The sequence below is a fragment of the Acartia tonsa genome, chromosome 14 (genome assembly GCF_053477335.1).
Source record: "Acartia tonsa isolate MP-2025a chromosome 14, ASM5347733v1, whole genome shotgun sequence".
In the NCBI taxonomy this organism is placed as follows: Eukaryota; Metazoa; Arthropoda; class Copepoda; order Calanoida; family Acartiidae; genus Acartia; species Acartia tonsa.
This window is the reverse complement of record NC_137273.1, coordinates 27,814,829-27,837,746: the sequence shown is the minus strand read 5'-3', so window position 1 is coordinate 27,837,746 and position 22,918 is coordinate 27,814,829. Positions and strand designations below refer to the sequence as shown.

Genomic DNA, 22,918 nt, shown 5'->3' with positions numbered 1-22,918 from the left:
ACCAATAACAAAGCTATAATTCTTTAAATTTTAAGAAGAATGTTTTTCTTAAAGTGAGTTTTTCCCCATATAATTAAGTTCCACACTTTTTGAAAACAGTAAAAAAAAGTATGAATAATCTTATTTTTTAGCATATTTGTGTATTGTATATCATAATACATTTATTTTCATTTTACAAATTTAATCCTCTGCAGTCTATTTTTTATGTGTTTTAAAAAGGTACTTCATAACTTAACATTTATGTTAATTCAATGATATATTCTGAATTATTAATTTTTAGTTTTTAATCTAAAATGTAAGATTATTAAATATTTAACAAGAAAATGTCCTTTTATGATAGTCTTATGCCAAAGATTATTTAAATATCTTCTCAACATTCTACTGTTGATTAGGACAAATTTTGATTTTAAAAAATAAAATCTTTTTGATAGAAAATAATTATTACAAAATCTTAATAATTGTAGAGACCTTTATGGAACTAGTTAGTATAACTTTAGAGGAATTTATTTTATTTTGAGAACCAGAAATGCTTTTGTCCAATATTAATCTATATTTTTGGTTCAGAAATTTATGTTTATATTATTGCTTTGATGTTGGAAACATTTGAAACAGAAAATAACAGAAAAATTAAGGTTTCTGGATCAAAGAAATTTTTTTATTTGTTCTCGATTTGAAACCCAATTAACATGTGATTGTCTTGAAAGACTGTTCTATAAAATAGAAAAGTACAACTAGAGATACCCAATTGGGGGTGAATCTCAGAATCAGGCTCCTTTTAGCATTTGGGAAATCAATCTTTTTAAAAGCGAAGCTTTTCTATAATTAGGGTCGGTCCGTCACAGATGGATAGCTTTTTTCATTAATTTAGGCGTGTTAGAATTGTCCTATCAATTTCAAACTTTGCATGGTGATTCCTTTAGTAGTTAGGTACGATTTAGAAAGCATAGCAACTCTATAATCATCACAGAATGTCCGTACGTCAATTTTAAACATGTTGATTTCTATACTTTTTTAACAACAAATTTTATGTGATCTAATCATCCGATTGATCTGATTTTTGATATGTTGATTCCTTGGACAACAAAGTATAATGTTATAAGCGAAGCAAATCAAGTCCTAAAAATGTAAGTACAAATTTACTTACAATTTTGCTTCGACTCTTATACATTTATATTCTGATCATTCAGTTCTGACACTATATAAGTGTTAATGTCCGTTTTTCCTACCGTTTCAGTGCTTCGCTTTTATGGATGTTGTCATCCTGGTACAATTTAAAAATCAACTGGAAGTCTTAACCTAACCCAAATCTAGCAAAGCTAAAATCTAAAGTATGAATATTCTAAAATTATTTTTGTCAGGGAAATATACATGAGGAAAACATCAGACAAAGATGGTTATAGAGTAGCTTTGATACAAATACCAAATCCAATTCTTACCAACAACCTTCCTTAAGTTGTTAAAACTAGCACAAATGAGAGACTTGATCTTTCTTTTATAGGGGATTTATTTTGTGTGTAAATTACGGAAAAAATTAGTCGCAGACAAAATATCAATCATCCATGTGGGTAATTTTTTTCATATTAATCAAACAAATTTGAAGTAATAGAGATATTAACATATTATTATACATATATAAAAGTAGCAGGTAGTCTATGTGCGTATCTAAAGATCTCGCTAACAGCTGAACCGATATGGTTATCCTTTACGGTGGAGATTCTTTTAAGTTCCAGGGAAGGTTTTTAAAACTTAATAGTTATGCCACCAAAGCTAACAAAAATTGCTGTTCTAAATTAGTTAAATTTTTTGGGGAAGCTATATAAGTATCTTGGGATGGTTTTAGGCTATTTTCCTGACCAAACCTCTCCCCTAGAGGCTAAGTGTAAAAAAACTAGTATGTTTAATTCTAAACAAATTATGTTTATTAATTCTGTTGCATAAAATATTAGCGGTTTTCATTTTCAGTCAACTTTATGACTAGTCATAACAGTTTCAAAATAACTTTTAAAAAAAGAAAACAAATTCAGGGATGAAAAGGAATAAGACAATGGTCAATAAATATATGTAAACCACCAATGATGGTACACAAAATCACATCTTCTGTAGATTACAATTAATGGCTGAAATCGTTGGACACTCAACTTACTGAGCCAACCAATCAAATTTCCTTAAAAGTCCACAAAGTTGTTATAAGCCAAAGAAATAAGAAAACGTTAGATGAAAACTTTGGGGACTAGTGTAATAAACAGCCCAATGCCCCCTCCCTCCCTGAAACAAAATCCATTGTTCAAATAGGTTTGTGCACATGCCAAGGCAATAATACTTCTAGTAAATGACAAGACAATCACAAAAATAGACGCTTTCTGTCAGAGTTTATACAATTAACGAATACATTAAAATTATAGTTAATAATCTGGGTAAGAGTCAATATTTAGCACCTTAACCGCTTTTATATCACCCTAAGTAAATTAAGGATGTCCAATAAAAGAGGGGGGGGGGGGGTGGATATTGTATCCCCCTCCATAAAAAAACCAAGACCCGCAAAATTATATTTTATTTTTGTCCAGATCAGTTGAATTTTTTTACATTTCAAAAAGGTTTCTAGAACAAGGAGTTACTAACCCCCTCTTCCTTGTAATTTTTTCTTCTCTAATTCTAATTCTGAGCAAACTGAAAACCTCTAATACACGAACCCACAAAATTGTCCACGTCGGAGTTCAGAGACCAGACCAAAATAATATGATAGCATAAAGATAGAAAATTTTAAAATTTAAGAAGTCTTTAAATTAGTTTCATGGCTGTTCTAAAAATGAATTTGTCTGCCCGTCATGTAGTCTCTAATGCTAGCTAAGCTAAGGAAAATTTTTAGGTATAGTCCCTTTCGTGGCAACGCCCCTTAAGGGGCGGTTCGTCGTATTTTTAAAATGGCTTTTAATATGTTATATTGGGATAGGTGATTGCCCCGTTGGGTTAGGCAATTGGCCCCGCACGCAGGGTTAGAGCCACCGCATGGGCTAGAATTGGGAGAATAGCTACTATGAAAATACATAGAATCGCCCCTTAAGGGGCGTTGCCACGAAAGGGACTATACCCAAATTGTTGTATTCTCGGCTGCTTTTTAATATACCTACGCCTTTGAACTTTCCTGTTTGGATAAAAATGACTAATAAATACTCTATAACTAGCTTTTCGACAGCTGTCTGTTCAGTGTTCAAAATACTATTCTAAAATTAAATTTTTCTGATTTAAATGTGATAAGGATGGAGTTTTGACAAATAGCACAAAACCATCCAAAGAATCAAATTAGCCCGTGACATATAAGAAGCTGGAATGAATCGCTGCAGAGTGGTTATCAAGAACTTAACGGACAAACAAAAAACATACTACTTTACATAAATGGATAATATCAAATATGGTTAGTTATCTGTGCTCCAACAAGTAAAAATCCGCGGGTCCTAAATCTTGTCCAGTACATATGCAATGACGTCAATATGACGTATGAATCATCACATACATGGAAATTTATTTTATATCCTATTATATAAAGTACCAAGCTTTTTTTGTATGTAGCGAAGTATCTCGCTAATCGCTTAATCGAAATGATTTTCCTTTACAGTGAAGCTTCTTATAAGTCCAGGGAAGGTTTTAACTACTTAGGGGGAGGGTGACTCCACCCTCTTAATGAAAAATACCACACCCCACCAAAAAAAAAGATTTTAACACATTTTCTTTCAACTTTTATTGAAAATTATTGGTGGGGTTCAATTAACCCCCCCCCCTTCCACCTTGACTGCCCCTAGATTATTCTAGGAGCGTAGCCGCTAGTAATAGATATAATATATCTAGATAAGCCACCTGACCCCAGTTTGTCAATCCTAAGTAATGCATCAATTTATAGCTGAGTGCGAAATGAAAATATTATGATCTTACGTACTCAAATCTGTAAAATGTTTAAACTAATGAGTCAATGACAGATCTGGGATGTAAACTATTCTCCTATTGGCTGATTTAGACAATATGTCTCTAGAATATCTCTATTGTTAAAATAATATATTTGTATTTAGACAAATAGACAAAAACTTAATAAATTGGTTACGCATGTGAACACACGTTTTCACTCTTACATTATAAAAATAAGTACAAGCAAGAGCATTCTCCTCTTAGTATATTTTTTTCAATTTTGGAAATTTTTATTTGGAGGGGGAGGGTATAAAATCAAATATGAATCTTTTTTCGGGGGGGGGGGGGGGGAGTATTCACCTTGGACATCCATGACGACAAGCATTTTTTGAAAGGCATAATAGAAAAGATGCATCCATGAAAAGCGAAGCTTATGAAATATTTTGGGCATTAAATATTTACAAATCTTTAGATTCAACTGAGAAAATTACCTAAGACGTGCGTACTGCGTATGAACAAGCTTTTTATATTTATTTTATGTGAATTTTTACTTCTATTTTTAAGTTATGTCTTACAGTATGTAACTTTAATATATCATATGTACTTCATGATTTTAAATAAGATTCACTGAAGCGGAAAAACTTATGGAAAGTTCGAATTTAACTACAATATTTTCCAAAGCTTGACAAAATTTCCTTCTTTCATTGCATGGTGAAATTTAGAATTGGCATATCTGAATAAAACAATAGAGGAGGAAGGGGTCAAATGTCTCCATCCCGAGGAACCTGTGTCGACTTTCAAATGGGTCTTTGAAAATCATCCAATTGCGTCGGGAATATCAACATAGCCAGGTCGCAGAAAACAATTTGGTAGCAGGTAGATGTCTGGTTATACATCTATATTTATAGATTTGTTATTGGCATACCTATTACCTATTGACTTTTTAGTTTAAACGCATGTCCAATTGTTGAAGGCACCAAAATGTCAAAAATTAAACCAAAACTCAGAATGACCGATACCTTTTTAAAAATCTTAAATGAGGAAGCGGCATAGTTTTTTGCCTAACCCCTAGAGCTGGTCCTTAACGCTGCGGGCTTAAACCTTAGTTGCCGTGTCCTAACCCTGCGGAGCAACCTTGAACCCAATATAATCTAACCTAACTTGACAGAAAATAAAGTGGGGTTCCATGCTCAACAAGGCACTTTGAGGGAAAACACCAAAGTCTTAAACTTTTAAATTTACAATTAGAGCCATCAATTAACTGTAGAAAATTTCTATTTATTTTCATTTCACAAAAGTGCAAAAGTAACAAAAATCACAATTTGAGTTAAATTATGTTTACAAATTTATTACAATAATTGAGAGAAGGGGGAGGGGGGATTTCCCCTCACCCCCCCCCCCCCTATAAAAATTGGTATCAAAATTTAATACTTTACATAAATTATAATTGCTGTTTAAATGCATTCGACATTTTGGAGGGATAGGTAATTGGCAGTTGTTTTTGTTTATACAAATATAAAAATAGCGAAATTTATTATTCAGATTCAGGGAAAGCAGATATTATTTAACAGCATAAGAATAATCATTATTAAAACAAAAGATATGAATTTTCGTTGCATGATCATCTTTGATACTACAAAATTTTGAGGCAAAATATATTTTTAGCTGCATTAAATATCCTTGATAGGATTTCTTTGTTGGTTAATGGTTATTAAAGTTCATCTTTGTTATTAGCTGCAGCCACCATGAATGAGGTCAGTATGTTCAATCTGATTTCCATTTCTTCCTGTACAATGTATCAGCTTATTTTCAGGGATTGATTGATTGATTGATTGATTAGCCATAGTTTCTTAGGGTTTGGGCCTAAGTAGTCATGGAGTAGGCTGAGACACTTTTGTCTAGCCACTAGGGCTATCAAGCTCCACGTTCAAGCACATTATGACTTGACCCGCTGTCTCATGAGAGCTACTTATTATTAACTCACCCTCGCCGAGTGTGGCAGGTGTCCCAAAATAAGTCACCGTAATGAATGACGCTTTCCGCAGAGGAGCTTGGGATAAGGGTAGTACTGATATTATGTACTTGACTATTGAGTATCCAAACTTACTCAATAATCCCCTTCTAACACAACCAGGGGAAGTTGCGTGATTATTATTGCGAATGAGAAATTCAAGTCAACACATGGAGAATTGAACTCGAACTCTCACCACCGTAGCTCAGTGTGTTACCACTGAGCCACGTTGCCCCTATTTTCTGGGATCATTATGGATAGCGGACAATAAATTGTTGGACTGACAAGACAGTCAAAGTGGGGCTTAGATTAGATGCTAATAGATCATAGGAATGTCCCAAGCTATTTAAGAGCCATTTTCATGTAGTAGCTACCAGAGTAAAGCACATTTTCTCTAATAGCACTATGGGGTGGAACACTGGAAACAATAGCATGCAAGGGGTTTTGCACCCACCTTAAACCAAAATGGAGGGGGGGGGGGGGAAGCTTTAAAGGGATTAACAAAGACACAAAGAGGAGTGTTATATTACTGTCAGGGGAGGGGGGTTGTATATAACCCACCTAGGTGTCGTCCAACCCTACTAAAAACATTAACTCAAACAAATCTTAAAAGGAGTCTTTTGATAAATCAACGAGCGAAGCGTGCAAATCATCTATAAATAAGCTGATAAATTTCCTTTTTATTAGCAGTTAGCTTAGTGGTCAATAATTTTTTAATCCTTGTTTCTTCTGTGCTTAAAAATCCTGCACCATCCGATGTTAATTTCTTCATCACCTAAAACATTAATGGTTGTCTGTCTGTAAGGCTTCTTTAGGAAATTAAATTTTTCTGTCCAAATTTTAAAATGTTCTTAATATTTTTGATGAGTGTTAAAATAGGCTTTAGGTACTGTAGTTAATGTAAACTTAAAGTTTGATTTTTTGATCACATGAATTTTTATAAAAGTTGTGAACATATAAAAAAAGAAATACAAACAAGGACAACAACATTCAAAAGTAAAGAATCATATTAATATACATAAATTTCAATTTAACTATTAAGATGCTGCTTACGAGAAATCTTCACAATAACCTGCTATTTTCTACACGGAGAATTACAAATTTTCCCATATTGTTTTGAAATGATATGAAACAATGCTTTATTTTTAAATGTAGTAGACATTTTATGTGAAAGGCGTTTTTTGAGATGGCCCACTGATTAGTCTATTAGTAAGTCTAGTAAATCACATTTTTATTATTTAGAATAGATTTTGATGGTTTAGAGTTACGTAGCTCCGTTACAAAACAATAAATACAAACCTTTGTGTACATTTGCCCATTCTTTTTCTGGTCCTCGGACAAACCTTTCAATTCTCTCTCTGCTTCCCTGAAAATTAAGCAATTTTAAACAATTTTAAAGGATTTTTGTAAAATTATCCTTAGATTTTGGTGCGGCTCCGGATTTGGCTCCGGCTCCGACCTAAAATCAAGAAAAACTCAACATATTGTTTTGCCAAGTCTATTTTTGACTTTTGAAGGTTTTAAAAGTTTAATTTTTGATAAAAATGGACTTGAAAATCTTATAAGGGGCTTTTGCACGACATAACAGAGTTGCCAAATTATAATTAATAAAAAATCTTTGTTTTTAGCTAACCCGGAGCCGGAGTTGTTTTTACCGAAAATCACGGCTCCAGCTCCGGCAAAACATGGCGGCTCCACAACGCTGCCGATATGGTTCTCCGTTACAATGTAGCAGCTCATTGATTCTTGGAAGGTTTATAATTTTTGAGAGGGTATTACCACCCTCCCAAGATAAATCATCCCTAGGAGAAAAATCCCACCCTTGGCTGTTATTTAAAAATAATGCTTTTTAAAACTTACTTTTGTAATTTCTTTCTTTCTTCTTCACTTGATGATGTAAATTTTTCTAAAAATAAATTAGGTACGTTAATATAATTTTTTCACCAGAGCAAAAATGTTCTGTTTTTTGGGAGGAGAGGGGGGGGGGGGGTTGATTGAGATTATATCCTTCTGCTTCTGCCCCATAAAAAGATCTTCGATGTATTTGTAATGATCATAAAAACTTGTAATCTAATTACGAGCACTGACAAACTGACAATCACCAGACATAGGGAACATAGACGTCCAAGGGGGGGGGGGTAAAGGGTTGATTCCCCCCCCCCAAATGAATTTGGATTTTCAATTTTTACCCCCCCCCCCAAATAAAAAAAATGCCTCTATAAAATAAAGATTACCCCCCCAAAAATGAGCTTGGGGGTGCCAAATAAAAAAGCTTGGACGCCCCTGATAGGGAACTTAAAAATATAAAGGTACCTGCTATGTTGTCTAGCTGTTCAATGCAGCCTTTTAGGGGTATTCTCAGGCCTTCACAATTCCATGTTTGCATTTTTTAAAAAGTATTTTATATAATGAAAAATAGACATAATTCAAAGGCATAAGGTCATAAATAAGCCCGTAATTTCCCCATACCGCATATGGACCACAATCCAACTTTTTGAAGTAAATAGCTAACATTTGTTTTCATGAAAACAGATGCCCTTTTCCAATAAAAAGACATACAAATATAGATTTTATATTCTGAAAATTACAGGCTAAACAATATCAATATGATAGCACCCTTGCTCTCTAAAACGACAACAAAATTAATAAAAACAAGGAACCATTTTTTTAGCACTTTTATAGCTAAAATACTTTTAAAAGCAAAAATGGATTTTTTTGGTTACACTTTGAGTAAGAAAGTGAAAACAGTTAAAAATGAAAGTGTCATAATTTCGAAAAAGTTCCATACATTAATAACTTAAAAATGAAAGTAAGTAAATGCAAAATTCCCTGATTTTTGTTTGATAAAATTCTTTAAGTTTCCAGCAGTGAATCCTTTATCATTGTCAAACTTAAAGTGTTCAATGCTTCCTGAAATAAAAAGTTAGGTAAGGTAACAGGATGTAAGTGTGCTTCTGTAAAGTTTTGCTAATCGCTGAACCGAAATGGTTATCCTTTACTGTGAAGGTTTATTACTATTTTACCCCAACCCTCACAAAAGAAATCGCCCCCCAAAAAATGCGCCCCTCAATTTATTTCAATTTTTCTTTTTAAAACTAAAATGTAAAGTGGAGAGTTGACTTTGACCCCAGAGTAATATAATGTTTGCCGGCTATTAGTGTTAAATAATATTAATTTACCTTTTAGGTTATTCTTAACAAAAACTACGACTGCGGGGAAATCATCTCTTTCTATTTTGAACCTTTTTCCAAGCTCTGAATTCTCTAAAAATTAAATTGGTAGAATATTTATAATATTATTGTTGGTAAGTATTTTAAAACATTCATCTCAAAGAAATAAATAAGAAAGGAGTGTTAGAAATAAATACAATGTTCCTTGTCAGTTGCTATATGTGGTAAAATTTGAACTGCGAGAAAATGGTGTAAGAACTATTTACAAATATTTAGATAATTTTCAATTGAAGGTTTTACGTGGTGGTCAATCTTCACGGTTTCAATATTTACTATTTATTCAACTGCAAGGCTCATTGCTGTATGTCTTTGATACTGAGTTTCTTTTGAGTTGGCTTCAAAAAGTAATTGTAATTTTTCAAAATAAGGGTTAGTTTAATTCTTAATTTGACTTTTACATGTGAAAATGTCTTGATTGTGTGTAAATATACCTTTCTCTCCATAATCTTTGATACCAACCTCTCCAACAAACAAATCTGGAATATTGGCGGCGTCCTTCGCTACCTAAAACATTGATTATTCTTGTTTATTAAATCCAGATAGTTTAATTCAGTTCTTCCTTTCTTTCACTGATAATAAATTGCAAAACAAAATAGATATATTTTATGTATGGATAAGACGAAGATAAAAAGATATGTAGTGGGGCCTTATACCCGCGGGCATCAATAAAACCAAAGTCAACTAAAGTAATAAACATAAAAACTATCTTCCAATTTATTTCAAAATAAGGGATGGTGCACTGAGCTCGAAAAGGCTTTTTGAGCGAAATGACCTTCCTACCTATTTTTTACCTGTGCAAATTGATCATGTCTGTCACCATATGGATAGGCTATATCAAATTTTATCAAAGATACAGGAAACTTGCTTAATACTTTGTCAAAACTCAGCTCATCTAAAAAAATAACACATTTATTTTCTGCTAAAATTCCCTCCCAAGCAAACAGTCGTACAAAAAGAGTAAAAAGTAAGATGTGGCATTGTAGAATAGTTAACTTTTCCGAGGGAGGGCATTATATTTTACAGTAAAAATATACTACAAATTAATGTACATACACCCCAAATAATGATACACAAAATAAAGATTAAATCATTGCATTGATTGAAAAGTTTGGACACTTCTAGTTTGAACCAACCAATCAAAAGTGCCTAAAGTTTAAAAGCCAATGAGAGAAGGTGTTTACAAAATCCAGTATCCCCTTCATCCCTGGGATAATGTATAGAGTAGATGATATATGAAAAATCCACCATTAAAAAATATGTCCTAAAATACATGTATAAAAGAAACATGATCTGTGTATGTGTGTCTGTCTATATGTACTGAAGGATCTCACTGACATATTTTTACTTTTTCTCTTTAAAACTTAAATTGAAGTGCGACTCTCCACCCCCCCCCCCCCCTCCCCACCACTACTATTACCTAAAGTGCCCCTTAGGGGCGACGCCGCTAGTAGAATACTTAGATAAGAAAGCAAAAATAAACCAAAGAAAAATTACCTAAAGCAACACATCCTTCGCAGTTTAAAGCCTCACATTTTTGGTCAATAAAAACACCAAGTATCAAAAACAAGCTAGTTAATATCTGTTTCATGTCTGAAATTATGGCTATTATTATATGTAGTACCTAGAGAGGTGTATATTCTGCATGGTATCCCCGGCTATGGGGGGGGGGGGGGTGAAAAATAAAGTCTACTGAAAACACCAGCTTATATATTATCCAGAAACATTTCTAAAATCAGACTAAAGATATATATTTGAAAAATCAGCAAAAAGCTTCTTGTACTCTCAACTCCAAACATAAAAATCCCATAAAATGATGAAAAGTTTAAGTTTAACTTTAGGGTGGGGGGGGGGGGGGGGCCGGGGGGTTGGGAGGGCTGAATCTTGTGCAGAATATACAATATAGGTACTTGTTATAATTTTATACAAAAGGATTTAATCACATACAACTATCATAATTTTATCATATCCTTAAGGTTTTTTAAGCGTAATTTTCTTTAAAATCACATTTCTTTCAAAAGCGTAAAAGTTGGTTTAATTCAGGTACTGTTAAATCTATGAACAATCATACTAGACATGTTTTTTCATCACGAATCAGAACAGATTTGTTTTTGTTAAAACTAAATATAGATTGTGATATTATTGTAGAGTATTTTTCATGGTCAGGATTTCTATTTCAGTGTCTTAATGGATGTAGAATATGTGGATATTGTAACACGAGAATTTTGTCGTACGTTGCTCATATAGATTTTAGATATTGATCCAATACGTTCCTCCAGGCCATGGTCAGAGGAGGGTATGTAGGTGTTGTTATATTAGCCAACTTGTAGAAACATTTTATCAGAGTATGCGAGAATCTCTCACAATATCCACGAATTCTATATCGATGTGTGTCTTATACATCAATTTATTATAATTTAAAACTTTATTTCCCTTTCTTGCGAGAGCAGATAGGAATCTGGAATATTTCTAAATCTGTTGTGAAGCTGCTTGGAATTCATGTAATTCTTCATGGTGTCGTTTAGTTGAGATGAATCTCATTGTCATATCGTTTATGTCACCCTATACCACGTAGGATTCAGTTTATATTTAAAGTCGTCATTAACCCAAAAACCTTATACCTACCTCATGAAATTAAAAATAATTAATCTTTCAGCAGTTTTCAAGATCTTAAGCTACAGACAAAAAAAACTTCAAGTTTAGATAAAAGACTAGCCTCTGGGGTACTTTTAAGTTTTAGTTTATCAAAAAAAAGAATTTTTTTTTTGGGGGGGGCACATTTTTTAAAGGTTGGTGATGGTGGTACCCTCCTTTTAAATAGGTATACCTTCCCTGGACCTATGAGAAGCTATTTATAAGGACCATATCAAATCATTGGTTAGCGAAATCATTTGTTACAGACAGACAGACATCCTGTTACTAATTTATAATGATTGTTTTCTAGTGTATAAGGATAAGATAAGGTTATCCTAGGTAAAAGGGAATGTGATTCTGACAAACAACTCTAAATGAAAATTTCCCCTCAACCCCATTACCTTTTTTCTCCCATTCTTACCCACTTCCCCTTCAGTTACACTAAAAACCAAGGTTTACTCCAGATATACTCCAAAAAAATATTTAATTTTCGGCACTTTCAAATGGAATTAATTGTCTGAATAGCAGCCCCTGGGTTATCCATATAATATGAATCCTTTCCTTAGATCCAATTTCAACATTATGACAGTTGGCAAGCATCAGTGAGGCCAAGAACAACCTACTCACCTCCTCTTTACGCTTATTCTAAAAAAAACAAGGATGACAACATCAATAAAAGCGAAGCTTTACTATTAAAAGGTCATACAAGCGACGATAATAAGAATTAGAAAGCTGAATTAAGTAAACATCTTGTCTTTCCTAAAAACTATTCAAGTGAGTACAAGATACTTAATAATATAAATATTAAATATTCATACATTCTAGGACTTAATTATAGAGATTCTTCATTTATAACATTGTTTCTAAATTATATTCCAAAAATCAAGTGAATTGCATGATTATATCGTATGATATATATTGCTTAAAAACAGGATACAGGAATCATCATACTAAGATAGAAATCGATAGGATAATTCTAACATGCCTAGATAAACGACAAGAGATATTTTCTTTTCTTAGACAATTGAATTTATAGAAAAAAATTGGGCTTCTCTTACCTTTCCAACTTTACTAAAAGGAATGACAACATTTTCTTCTTGTTTTGGAAATGATTGTAGAATTTGTGATCCATACTCGTGAATGTCAAAAGCTGATCTTGTCTCTACAGCCTAAAAAATAAGATATCACAGAAATATTTTCCAAGTTTTAATGTAAAATATTTTAAGATAAATATGGAAACTTACTTTTAAAATTTTCATCTAGTTATTTATGATATTTTGATAATTTAGCTCAGCAGAATTCAGTATATTTTGATACCCCCCCCCCCTTCCATCACTAGATAAATGTCAGAAGAAATAAAATTTTAGCACCCCCCCTCCCCCCCAATGTGATTGTTTAACCCACTACACTTCTCTCCTCTTGAGGGACCACGCACTAAATTCTAGGGGAAAATACACAAGAAAATTCCCTACCTGTAATCTTGGAGCTATCATCTCATGCCATGACTGGACCTTTCTGGCCATTTCTGTGGAGGCTAGCCAGGCCTGGCTACGCTGCACAAACTCGGCCACCATTTTGGCAACCAATTCCTCATAGGAATGGCCTCCTTGACTAGCTAGGGTTCCTAAAAAATTTTAATTATAAGCAAGTGGATATTTAACTAAAACTTAATGACAACATCATCAATCTCAAGTCAAAGATTGCGTTTTGTAGGAAGGAACGTAAAAAACAAGCAATATTAAAAAAATGCTTTTCATTCCTATAACATTCATTAGAATGGTGGCTTAAAATGGAACACATGCCATACTTAATAAGTCCAGAGAAATCCGATAATTGTCAGAAAAGTTAAAGGTTCGAGTCTCGGCTCAATAGCGCGTTATAATTAAACTAAAGCCCAAAACAGGCGCAACGCATAACTTCGTTAGAGCTTCCAGACAAAGGTCGTGTAATCAAAGGGTTGGTTTTCTGAAGGGCATTTGACCATATAAGCAAGATTTGTTTCAAAGATCCACCAAAATAAGATCTAGTGGATCTCCGCACTTATAGGATATCCGAATCTAGTATGAGCTAAAGGATTCTCACAACCAATCTTCATGTGTATCTGAATCCTAACTTATGCGAACCAATGGTCCTACAACAACAAAATAGGTACCTGCATTATCAAACTCAACATCCTGATCATTATCTGAGGTAGTGGTGTGTCCTCCCAGGTTCATACCAGCATGTGGATCTGGACACTCAAAAGCTGGCAAAGGTTCGAAGTCCGGTTCATCGTCATCATCCTAGAGTAAAAGGATTAGTCGGCGTTTACCCTCTAAGTGCCTTGTTGGGCATAAAAACTCCCCCGCCTCCCCTCCTTAATTTTGAAATAAATTTAAAATTAAGTGGGTGGTAGTATTTAGTTTGTATGTTTTTTTTGTTTAGATCAGGTTAAATAGTTAATATTGGGTACTGGGTAGCCCCGCAGTGTTAAAGCTCCCACAGGGGTTAGGTTTAGAAAAAATCTATCTCCTCCGCCGCCCTCCTATTTTTCAATATAAACATAAACCTGATGATCAGGCCCATCAAATAGATCCCCAGCATCTGCCCCATTATTAACATCTTCATCAAAGTCAATATCTTCCTGATTTGGTTCATCAACAACTCCATCAACGCGACCTGCTAATATTATAGGTATATATTATAATTAAACAAGATTTGTTTTCATAAAACTTTTAAACAACCTTATATTAATTTTTTATGATTTTAGCCAAATTACCAAAATTTTATGTAGACAGACACAAACTTTCTACTTCTTAAGCAGTTTGACATCAAAAAGGCATAAAAACATTGTTTTTAACTGATTGGCTGAATACCTATTAAGATCATACTTGGATTAAAGTATATTATTTGTCATCTTCGGCGAGACTTGGCAAAAGAATGAAACTATTAATTCAAACGGTCAGTCTTGAAAAAAAAAGTTACCTAAAGTTATTTTACGTAATTTACTTTGACAAGTGTACGGACGGACGTAACCCCACTCAAAGTAGAGAACCTGGGCTACTAAAAGATAACCTAACAAGTTTAAAATACCTGGAGGTTGCCTATTGCCAGGTGGTGCAGGCAATCCATTCTGGCTCACTTCAGCATTCTTCTTCAGCTGTTTCAAGAACAGTTTCTGTTTCTGCTGCTGTGCAAATATTTGTGTGGACAGGTACGGAAATTTCTTGTTCTGATATCTGCACAAAATTAAAGGTTGCAACGGGGAATATAGGTTTCTTAACGAAAAAAAATTTAAACTTTCTTGTAAGGAGATACAAATCACATGGAACGGGTACTTTCAAGCCAAAAATAAATGAAAATCCAATAAAAATTATAAGTTTCTTATGAAAATTTACATATTTTGAAAGAAAAAACAATCATACTGCATAGAATGACTGGAAATAATTTTCTTATATTTTTGCCTATAAGTTTTAAAATCTAATAAAAATTGACAAAGTAAAACTTCAAAATGTGGGACTGACAGATACAAAGACTTTTTGGAGGAGATTATTTATTTTTGAGGCCCTTGGGGCAATATTGCTACATAAAAAACACTTAATGGTGAAAATACTGAATTATGTTAGCAACCCTTTCCTTCCATGAGAGTTAGCATCTACGATAAACTTGGATATACTAACTGTTGCCTCCTTCATTTTTAATTTTTGACCATGATTGATGATATGAAAACATAATTACCCCCTCTGTAAATTAAAAATTTGGAATGTTTGGACATTTCTAAACAAATCCAGAGTTTAAAAAGTTTCTAAAGTTTTTAAGCCAACAAATAAAAGAACGTGTTTACAAAATTTTGGGTACCCTTCTTCCTCCCTTATAATACTTTGGTCATAAAATTATTCCTGTTTGGTAGTGGCGGATTTTTTGGCAGATTTGTCTGACTTTTGTTTTTTCAAACTTGGAGGAATACGATAGGTTTTGGTTCTCTTTACAGGAATGTGAACTGCGGACAAAATTATCCATCTTATTAAGATATAGATAATAGGACAATGGAATATAAACTGATCTTCCTCCATGTTTTTTTTTATTTTTAATAATCTGCTTTTAGTAACATGATTGGGTGGATATGGCATGCAAATTTTGCACCGGTTAAAGTTTTTTTCTTCTTATAAACGGATAAGACAATGGACGATAAATTAAGTTCTTCCCCAATGATGATAATCAAATTATCCCTTCAATAGATTACAATTAATGGTTGTAAAGTTTGGGCACAGCTAGTTTAAGCTTGTAAATCAAGATTAAATAAAGTAAGTATCCAAAGTTTTTTGGCCTACGAATTCTTAAATTGAGTTAGCATGTTTTTAAAACTTTGGGTACCAAATAGTATAAAGTTCAAACTCCATTATATCACAGGCTAAAATTGTAAAAAATGCAGATATCAAAAAGTTTTGTATTAATGATAATGAATAATTTCCTTCATTATTGTTGAAAATATCTTCTGGTTCCCAGGGATTTTCTTCCGGTACTTCAGGTTCCCACGGATCTGCAATTTAAAGAAAAAATAATGGTTTTCTTAAGATTCTCTAGGCTGGAGAGGAAAATCCAGGCAGAGTTATCTAAAACATCATTATAATAGCTAATAAAGCTGAAGTTAGATACAAATCACTTACAAAAACCTCTTTTAACCATAAAATAATGAATAAGCAAGTTTTTAATAGGGTTGGGCCGGATATCCGGTGTGGCCGGATATCCGGCCATTTTCAATATCCGGCCGGATACCGGATATTGAAACTATCCGGCCGGATATCCGGCAGTATAATCTTTTATATTTTACAATAAAAATCTCTGTTTTTTAAAATCTTAAATGGGTGTAATTTTCTTATTATTGAAGCTAGAAGAACAATTTTTTTTGAATATGTTTATCTTTATATAAATTTTATATTAGAAATCTCAAAACATAAATTTTGGTGGTGGCAGCAGTACTTGGCAGCTGCCAGCCGCAAACCGACGGTTGGCAGGTAAACGGCAACGGATTTTATTAAATTGTAATATGTCATGAAGATATATAAAAAAGCCTTAGTTTAAAATTTGAAATCTTCAAGTAAAAATTTAAAGATTTCTGGAGACCTGGAGGTTCAGGACTTGCAGGATTATACCTGGAACCTGAAATTGACTTGAACACATATATTACATATGAGGATGTACGACTATAGAATATTTTAGTTTTAAATAACATGAAACGCTTTGTTTAAGTAAAAAAATATTTTTACTTTTTACCTGAATGACCTTACCAGATTTGCTGGCATCATGTGCCTGCCAGGAAGGAGGTATTAAAAAAATTTCAACTCAGAGTTATATGTCATACCCATATTTCGAAAGTCACTCAGTTATAGCCCTCTACCTTTATACACAGAAAATAGAAAAGAAAAAAAACAAGGGGGGGGGGGGGGCAGGCATTCAACGCCACCTCCCCACCCATCCTCCAACCATTAGGGGTTGATATTACAGATTGAGGGTAGTAATAGTAAATTAGATTTATTTGCTAAGAAAAAAGATCATTAAATAGTTACTTAATTTAAGTTTTAACCTTAATTTTATCCTATTATATAAAGAAGTAAGCTTTTTTCGTCTGTAGCGAAGAATCTCGCTAACCGCTGAACCGATATGGTTCTCCTTTAGAGTGAAGCTTCTTATAGGTCCCAGGGTGGTTTTAGGCTGTTTAATTTTTATAAAAAAATCGTTGTAAGGTTTTAAGTTATTTTTCTGCACTTTCATGTCCCTTTTAATATCCCTAGATACTAGGGACGCAGCCGCTAGTATAATATAAAACACCAGTTTATGAAGAAATTTTTTTTGCGGGTATAGTCCCTTTCATGGTAACGCCCCTTAAGGAGCGATTATTCGTATTTTCACAGTAGCTTTCCCCCTATTTCTAGCCCCTTGCGGGGGACTCTAACCTTGCGGGGCCAATTGCCTAACCCTGCAGGGCAATCACCTAACCAAATATAACCTAACCTAACCTAAAATAACCTTTTAAAAGCAATTTTAAAAAGTCATCGAATCGCCCCGGTGCGTTGCCACAAAAGGGACTATATCCTATTTTGATATTTTGATATGTAGTAATTTGGCCGGTTATCCGGCCGGATATCCGGTAATTTGGCCGGATAACCGGATATTTGCCGGATATCCGGCCAACGACGGATATCCGGCCGGATACCGGATATCCGGCATTTTAAATCAGCCGGATATCCGGTATCCGGCCAAAAAAATATCCGGCCCAACCCTAGTTTTTAACAGTGTTGTTTATAAGACAAAGAAGCTTTGAATTCTACAAACGAACATAAATACTTGTAAAGTGTCAAAACTTAATAAGCAGAATATTAATTTAATGAAAAGGTATGAAAAAAATAGTATAGAAACTTCTTGCATCTTACATTCTTAGGTATAACTTTATTCTGTGCTTATATTGTACCATGTTGTCCTCGAAATCATTGCTCCAAAAGTCCGATGAATAGAATAATTAATAATTATATCATACAAATAGGGTTGTCAATAATAACACAAGTTATAGAGAAGCTTCACTACAAAAAAGGAAAATAAACCTAACCTTCTGGCCCTTTATCATAATCCTGTTGCATTGTAGCTATACAATCTCTTAGTTCTCTGTTGGCATGTTGTCCTAAAAACAATTAGAATCAAAATGACAGCATAGTTACCTTAAAAGTCTTGCACGAAGTTATAAAATTTTGGGCCCGAAACTTGTTTTTTTATAATGTGTATTTGTAATCATCTTAATAATAAAAGTAATAGAATCGGAGTCTGTCTGTCAGCGTGTACCTAACTGCTAAACCGATATGGTTCTCAATTGCATTGTAGCTCTTCATAGGCCCAAGAAAGGTTTATACTTATTTTAAGAGAAGGTTACACCATATTCCCTAGAGAAATCGACCTAGGAATACATAACTTTTACAAATGTTAAAAAAAATTTCTAAGATAATAAAAACGCCATCCTTTTAAAATGTTTAGTTAATAATTCACATTCTACATCAAAAATATTTTAATAGCAATAAGCCCTTTCTATCAGTTAATCTAACCTGCAGCCGGGGCCATTTCTATTTCCTCTTCTTGAAAACAATCCTCCCCTCCTCCACCATCTTGGTCATGGTTATCATAACTATGGTCAGCATTGATATCCATAGGTTCATCACCCACAGTATTATTAGTATTGTTTAGTGCATTATTCACTGGCGGGGCGAGTATGCTGGTTTCTCCTTCTGTTATATCATAGAATTTGTTTTAATTAATTGATTAAAACATGCATACCTACTTTTTTTCTTAGCTTTTTAGTTCCCAAGACATTTTTACGATATCTGTATAAGCAGCCTATGAAATCAAGTTTTACATTCTTTAGACAGACAGACAAAGTGAGTTACAAAATAATTCTCAGTTAAATTAAAATTAATGCAAAATAATCTGAAGCCGATCTTTACTAGCTGCCAAGAAAAAACATATCTACCATAGAAAAGACAGGAAAATTAAACGAAAAAGGGAATAAAGGAAAAGCTTTTATTACTAAAAAGGTAAAAATTAGCTTGATGATAATCATATACAATTTCTAAGTTCCTATATAATTCTCATTGACAATAGTTTCATCAAGGCCTCTCTGTATGGGCTCTGCTCCGGGCTCCAGAACCAACCTGAACACAGTGACAGGTATTATCATGAATAGTGATTAGATACTGACACACACAGGCCTCTCTGTAGTACAGGCTCTGCTCCAGAACCAACCTGAACACAATGACAGGTATTCTTATGAATAATGATGATATACTGACACAGTGCTGGCCTTACTGTATGTATAGGTAGGCCCTGCTCCTAGCTCCAGAACGAACCTGAACACAATGACAGGTATTCTCATGAATAGTGATGATATACACACACACACACAAAGACATCCTTTTATGATATACAAAGACATACCCACGGCCACACACTCACACAAAGATATCCTTTATTGATATACACAAACTGACACAAACACACACCTAGACATCCTGTTACTTTTATATTCAGACTATGGTTGACTAAATGAAGACACCTTTACAAATGTGGAAGAATTCCAGTCAGATTATAAAAAAAACATTGGATAAATATCTTACCTGTCACCGAAAGTTGCAGTGGCCATTGAAAACTGACTGTTCATTTTAAAATCCTAATTTTTTTATAAGCGTTTTAAAAAACGTCAATGTAATTCTTCTATTGCATTGTAGGTACTAAGTAGGTATAGCACAATATTCTTTTTTTTTATATGTTTAAGCCTACAATACTAAAAAGCACTACCTAGAGACTATAGTCTTTTGCCTCTAAGGGCTTTTTAATGAAAAGTAAAATGACTAAAACCGACCCCTTAAGATATCTATAACACTTAAAAGGTTAACATAGTCGTTCGTGTTTATAATAAAGCTATTCTTAGTTCAATTACCTTTCCCATTTTAAATAACCAATTTTTGCTTAAGTTTGAACATAACAATTGACGCTGTTTATGCACGCTTCCTGTTTGTATCCAAGTAAATCACAGTTAGGCCCGTAGAATAGTTCAATCTTAGAAGTTCCACAGTCTAAACCCTCTTTCTCGATGAATTCTCGTGGTGTTATCTAAAAACAAAAAAGTACATAAATTGCGAAGCACAAAAATATTATTTGAAATAGAATGACCAAAGGCTAAGGCCAACAAAGATTTTTTTATGGGTAATTTCTAGAAAACAAAGATACTTCATCGAAAGATTAGAATAGGTTTTTTAAATCAAAAGTTTAATTACCTGAATAAATCCCAATTTCTTGGCCATTTCAGCTAGACTAAGTTCTGACTCTTTCTTCTGTGTGTGTTTGTCAATATTAATATCCAGAAATACAAAATCGCCCTCGCCTAATCGTCCTCCACGCCTTCTTTTGGTTCCTTAAAAATTTAAAATATAGATAACTTAATTTCAAGGGGCTTTAAATTATTAGGGCATACATTCCATTGAATATTACAATCAGAAAATATCAGAAAAAATTGTGAAACTTCCGAAAAATATCGTGGCATTAGTAGGTAGGTACATTACCTATCCATAAAAAAAATAGAATCCAAATTGGTCCAGTGCAGTAAGATGAACTTTTTCTTTAATGCATAGCTTTTTAGGTACATTTTTTTTGGCAAGTTTAAGAAAACTATTTAAATCAAGTTTTACCTCCACTCTCCGGGTCATTGGGATCACCATCTCCCTGTCCATTATCACCTACTCCGTCTTTACCAATCATGTTTAGGGTCTTCATAGAGTACTGGTGCAGATAATCCACCTTCTTGCTGTAACAACCCACAGAACCTAAAACACATCAAAGTTAGAATTACCTACTAAGTGACGAGAACAGAAAAAAAACAAATAATAAGGATTATATACCAAAATTAATAACTTAATTTTCATATACCCAATAATGACAAAAATTATAACCCCTTTTGAACCTTTGTTAAAGTATTTAGTTAACAGTTTGTACATTGCTAGTCTGAACCAACTAATAAAGATTAAATAAAGGTACCTAAAGTTTTTAAGCCAGTAAAGGAGAGATAGTGCTTTAAAAACTTTAGAGTTTAGGTACCTAACAATATAATTTTCAGTCCAATTTTCCCTCCCTTCTGTTTATAATGTAGGTATCTTTTTTAAATATTAAAATAATTTATGAAATATAGAAATGCAGGTTAAAAAAGAAAGAAAAGAATAAGGTGCGGGGAAGTTTAAAGAAATTAAAGTGACTAGTTGAACCAAACATGAATGGCAACACAAGTTTATTCTCATTGTTTCGGGATATCTTGATCGATAACATGTTTCTCATGTAACCTTCAAGAAATTTTACTTTAGATTTAAGGACTGACAGACAAAATTAGCGACTTTGTGAGTTATAGAGTAGCTTTTATTCAACCAAATCTTATATCTATCTAAATCTTTGTCAATGAAGACTTTTTCATTCTGATCGTTTGTAAAAAAACCTACCTTGAATCATCATAGCTGCCTGACTGAAGTTCATCTTTACTCCATTAATGTCCACCATGGAGTGGATCTCTTCAATATATCTCTCCAAATAATCAGCTATATTAACTTTAAAGTTCTCGCGTAAATCCTATAATTCATGTTTGTTTAAAGCTTGATTTGCAAATGTAAATGAATTTCAGTTATGGTGAGTATGTATTTTCTGCCTTGTTTGAGTTGAAACTAAGGGGTAGTGGGAAGGAAGCATGAAATTTGGTTTTCAGATACCTCCCAGCAAAGTGTTAAAACTTTGGCCCTTTACATACTCAATCAACAAGGATTAACACATCCATAAACAAAACAGATGGACAAACGCAGGACCATTGACAAAGTAACAATGCATTAAATGACCAAAAGTCAACATTATTCAGAAATCTAAATAAAATTCCCTAAATTTATTAAAGCCTGCAGGGAGCTTAATACGGAAATGCAAGGCTAAAAAATTCTACTCAAACATTACAGGAATCACCATGCTTAGTTTGAATTTTATAGTACAATTATAAAATGCATGAATAAAAAGTTGGTGCTATCCGCTAGCTACGACCGGACAAGTGACGGACAGACCAACTACAAGCTTCTCTAGAAAAAAATTAATTTAAGTCTTTAACAATCCTTGATGGGTTTACAAAGATCTTCAATGATGGGGTCCAGGACACTTTCATGGTCCCCTCCTCCTTGGGAAGCCATTTTAAAGGATATTCTACACTTCTCTGAAATTGTAAAAAATATTGTTTTAGCTAGACATTTTCAAAATACCGCCTTACCTATCCTAACCTAAAATATGATTTTTTTGTGTATTTCATACGAAAGCAGCATATCTCTGTAAATATATTAGATATTTTGGTTAGTGCACTTTCAAGCAATTTGCATTAACTTAAACAGGCTTGGCAAGTGTCACTTATGTAAACAAGCCGATTTCTCTTCTTCAACAAACTGTAATATTTCATATTTGTCTGTTTGTTTACAAATACACGTTAACTTTTTAAATGTAAAGACGACATTCTTGAAAATTCAAATATTAAAAAATCAGAAAAAATACCTTACTTCACTTTTGGCGTAGTTTGTAGATAATAACTGAAAAATTATACAAAAATAGCTTTATAAAGAAC

The 22,918-nt window shown here is 33.3% G+C and overlaps 2 protein-coding genes across 5 annotated transcripts; both read right to left on the bottom strand.

The window, feature by feature from the left end:
• Window positions 1-5,154: 5,154 nt before the first annotated feature.
• wbl (endoplasmic reticulum protein 29-like protein wbl) lies at window positions 5,155-10,804 on the bottom strand. Its single transcript, XM_080146772.1, has 10 exons — window positions 10,633-10,804; window positions 9,930-10,030; window positions 9,570-9,642; window positions 9,088-9,171; window positions 8,740-8,818; window positions 8,222-8,274; window positions 7,769-7,814; window positions 7,208-7,274; window positions 6,587-6,683; window positions 5,155-5,685 (listed from the first exon to the last, which is right to left on the bottom strand). The coding sequence occupies exons 1-10, from the start codon at window positions 10,724-10,726 to the stop codon at window positions 5,609-5,611; spliced, it is 771 nt and encodes a 256-aa protein (XP_080002898.1). The 5' UTR covers window positions 10,727-10,804; the 3' UTR covers window positions 5,155-5,608.
• Window positions 10,805-11,010: 206 nt separating this feature from the next.
• Window positions 11,011-22,516, bottom strand: LOC145305206 (condensin-2 complex subunit H2-like). Of its 4 annotated transcripts, none has more exons than XR_013874528.1 (20): window positions 22,424-22,516; window positions 21,774-21,902; window positions 20,976-21,110; window positions 20,565-20,701; window positions 20,301-20,400; window positions 19,905-19,959; window positions 19,371-19,442; window positions 18,840-19,021; window positions 18,353-18,424; window positions 16,222-16,288; window positions 15,650-15,750; window positions 15,387-15,439; window positions 14,842-14,989; window positions 14,318-14,430; window positions 13,922-14,051; window positions 13,242-13,393; window positions 12,828-12,938; window positions 12,333-12,414; window positions 11,500-11,699; window positions 11,011-11,318 (listed from the first exon to the last, which is right to left on the bottom strand). XR_013874528.1 is itself a non-coding variant. In XM_080146770.1 (19 exons), the coding sequence occupies exons 1-19, from the start codon at window positions 22,494-22,496 to the stop codon at window positions 11,605-11,607; spliced, it is 2,007 nt and encodes a 668-aa protein (XP_080002896.1). In that variant the 5' UTR covers window positions 22,497-22,516; the 3' UTR covers window positions 11,326-11,604. The 4 variants fall into 4 exon arrangements, 2 of the variants coding, with proteins under 2 accessions (XP_080002896.1, XP_080002897.1); XR_013874529.1 differs by having other exon boundaries at window positions 11,537-11,699; XM_080146770.1 differs by lacking the exon at window positions 11,011-11,318 and having other exon boundaries at window positions 11,326-11,699.
• Between the last annotated feature and the right edge of the window lie 402 nt (window positions 22,517-22,918).

Excerpts from the sequence above, each read along its gene's own strand:
- wbl (XM_080146772.1), bottom strand. The coding sequence starts at position 10,726 with ATGAAACAGATATTAACTAGCTTGTTTTTGATACTTGGTGTTTTTATT. Across the intron at positions 8,275-8,739 it reads AATTTTATCAAACAAAAATC|AGGCCTGAGAATACCCCTAA; the intron begins AGGGAATTTTGC and ends ATGGAATTGTGA. Across the intron at positions 5,686-6,586 it reads TAAGCTAACTGCTAATAAAA|AGGAAGAAATGGAAATCAGA; the intron begins AGGAAATTTATC and ends GATACATTGTAC.
- LOC145305206 (XM_080146770.1), bottom strand. The coding sequence starts at position 22,496 with ATGGCTTCCCAAGGAGGAGGGGACCATGAAAGTGTCCTGGACCCCATC. Across the intron at positions 20,401-20,564 it reads AGAAATTGGGATTTATTCAG|ATAACACCACGAGAATTCAT; the intron begins GTAATTAAACTT and ends TTTTGTTTTTAG. Across the intron at positions 19,443-19,904 it reads ACTGCAACTTTCGGTGACAG|GTTGGTTCTGGAGCCCGGAG; the intron begins GTAAGATATTTA and ends CACTGTGTTCAG.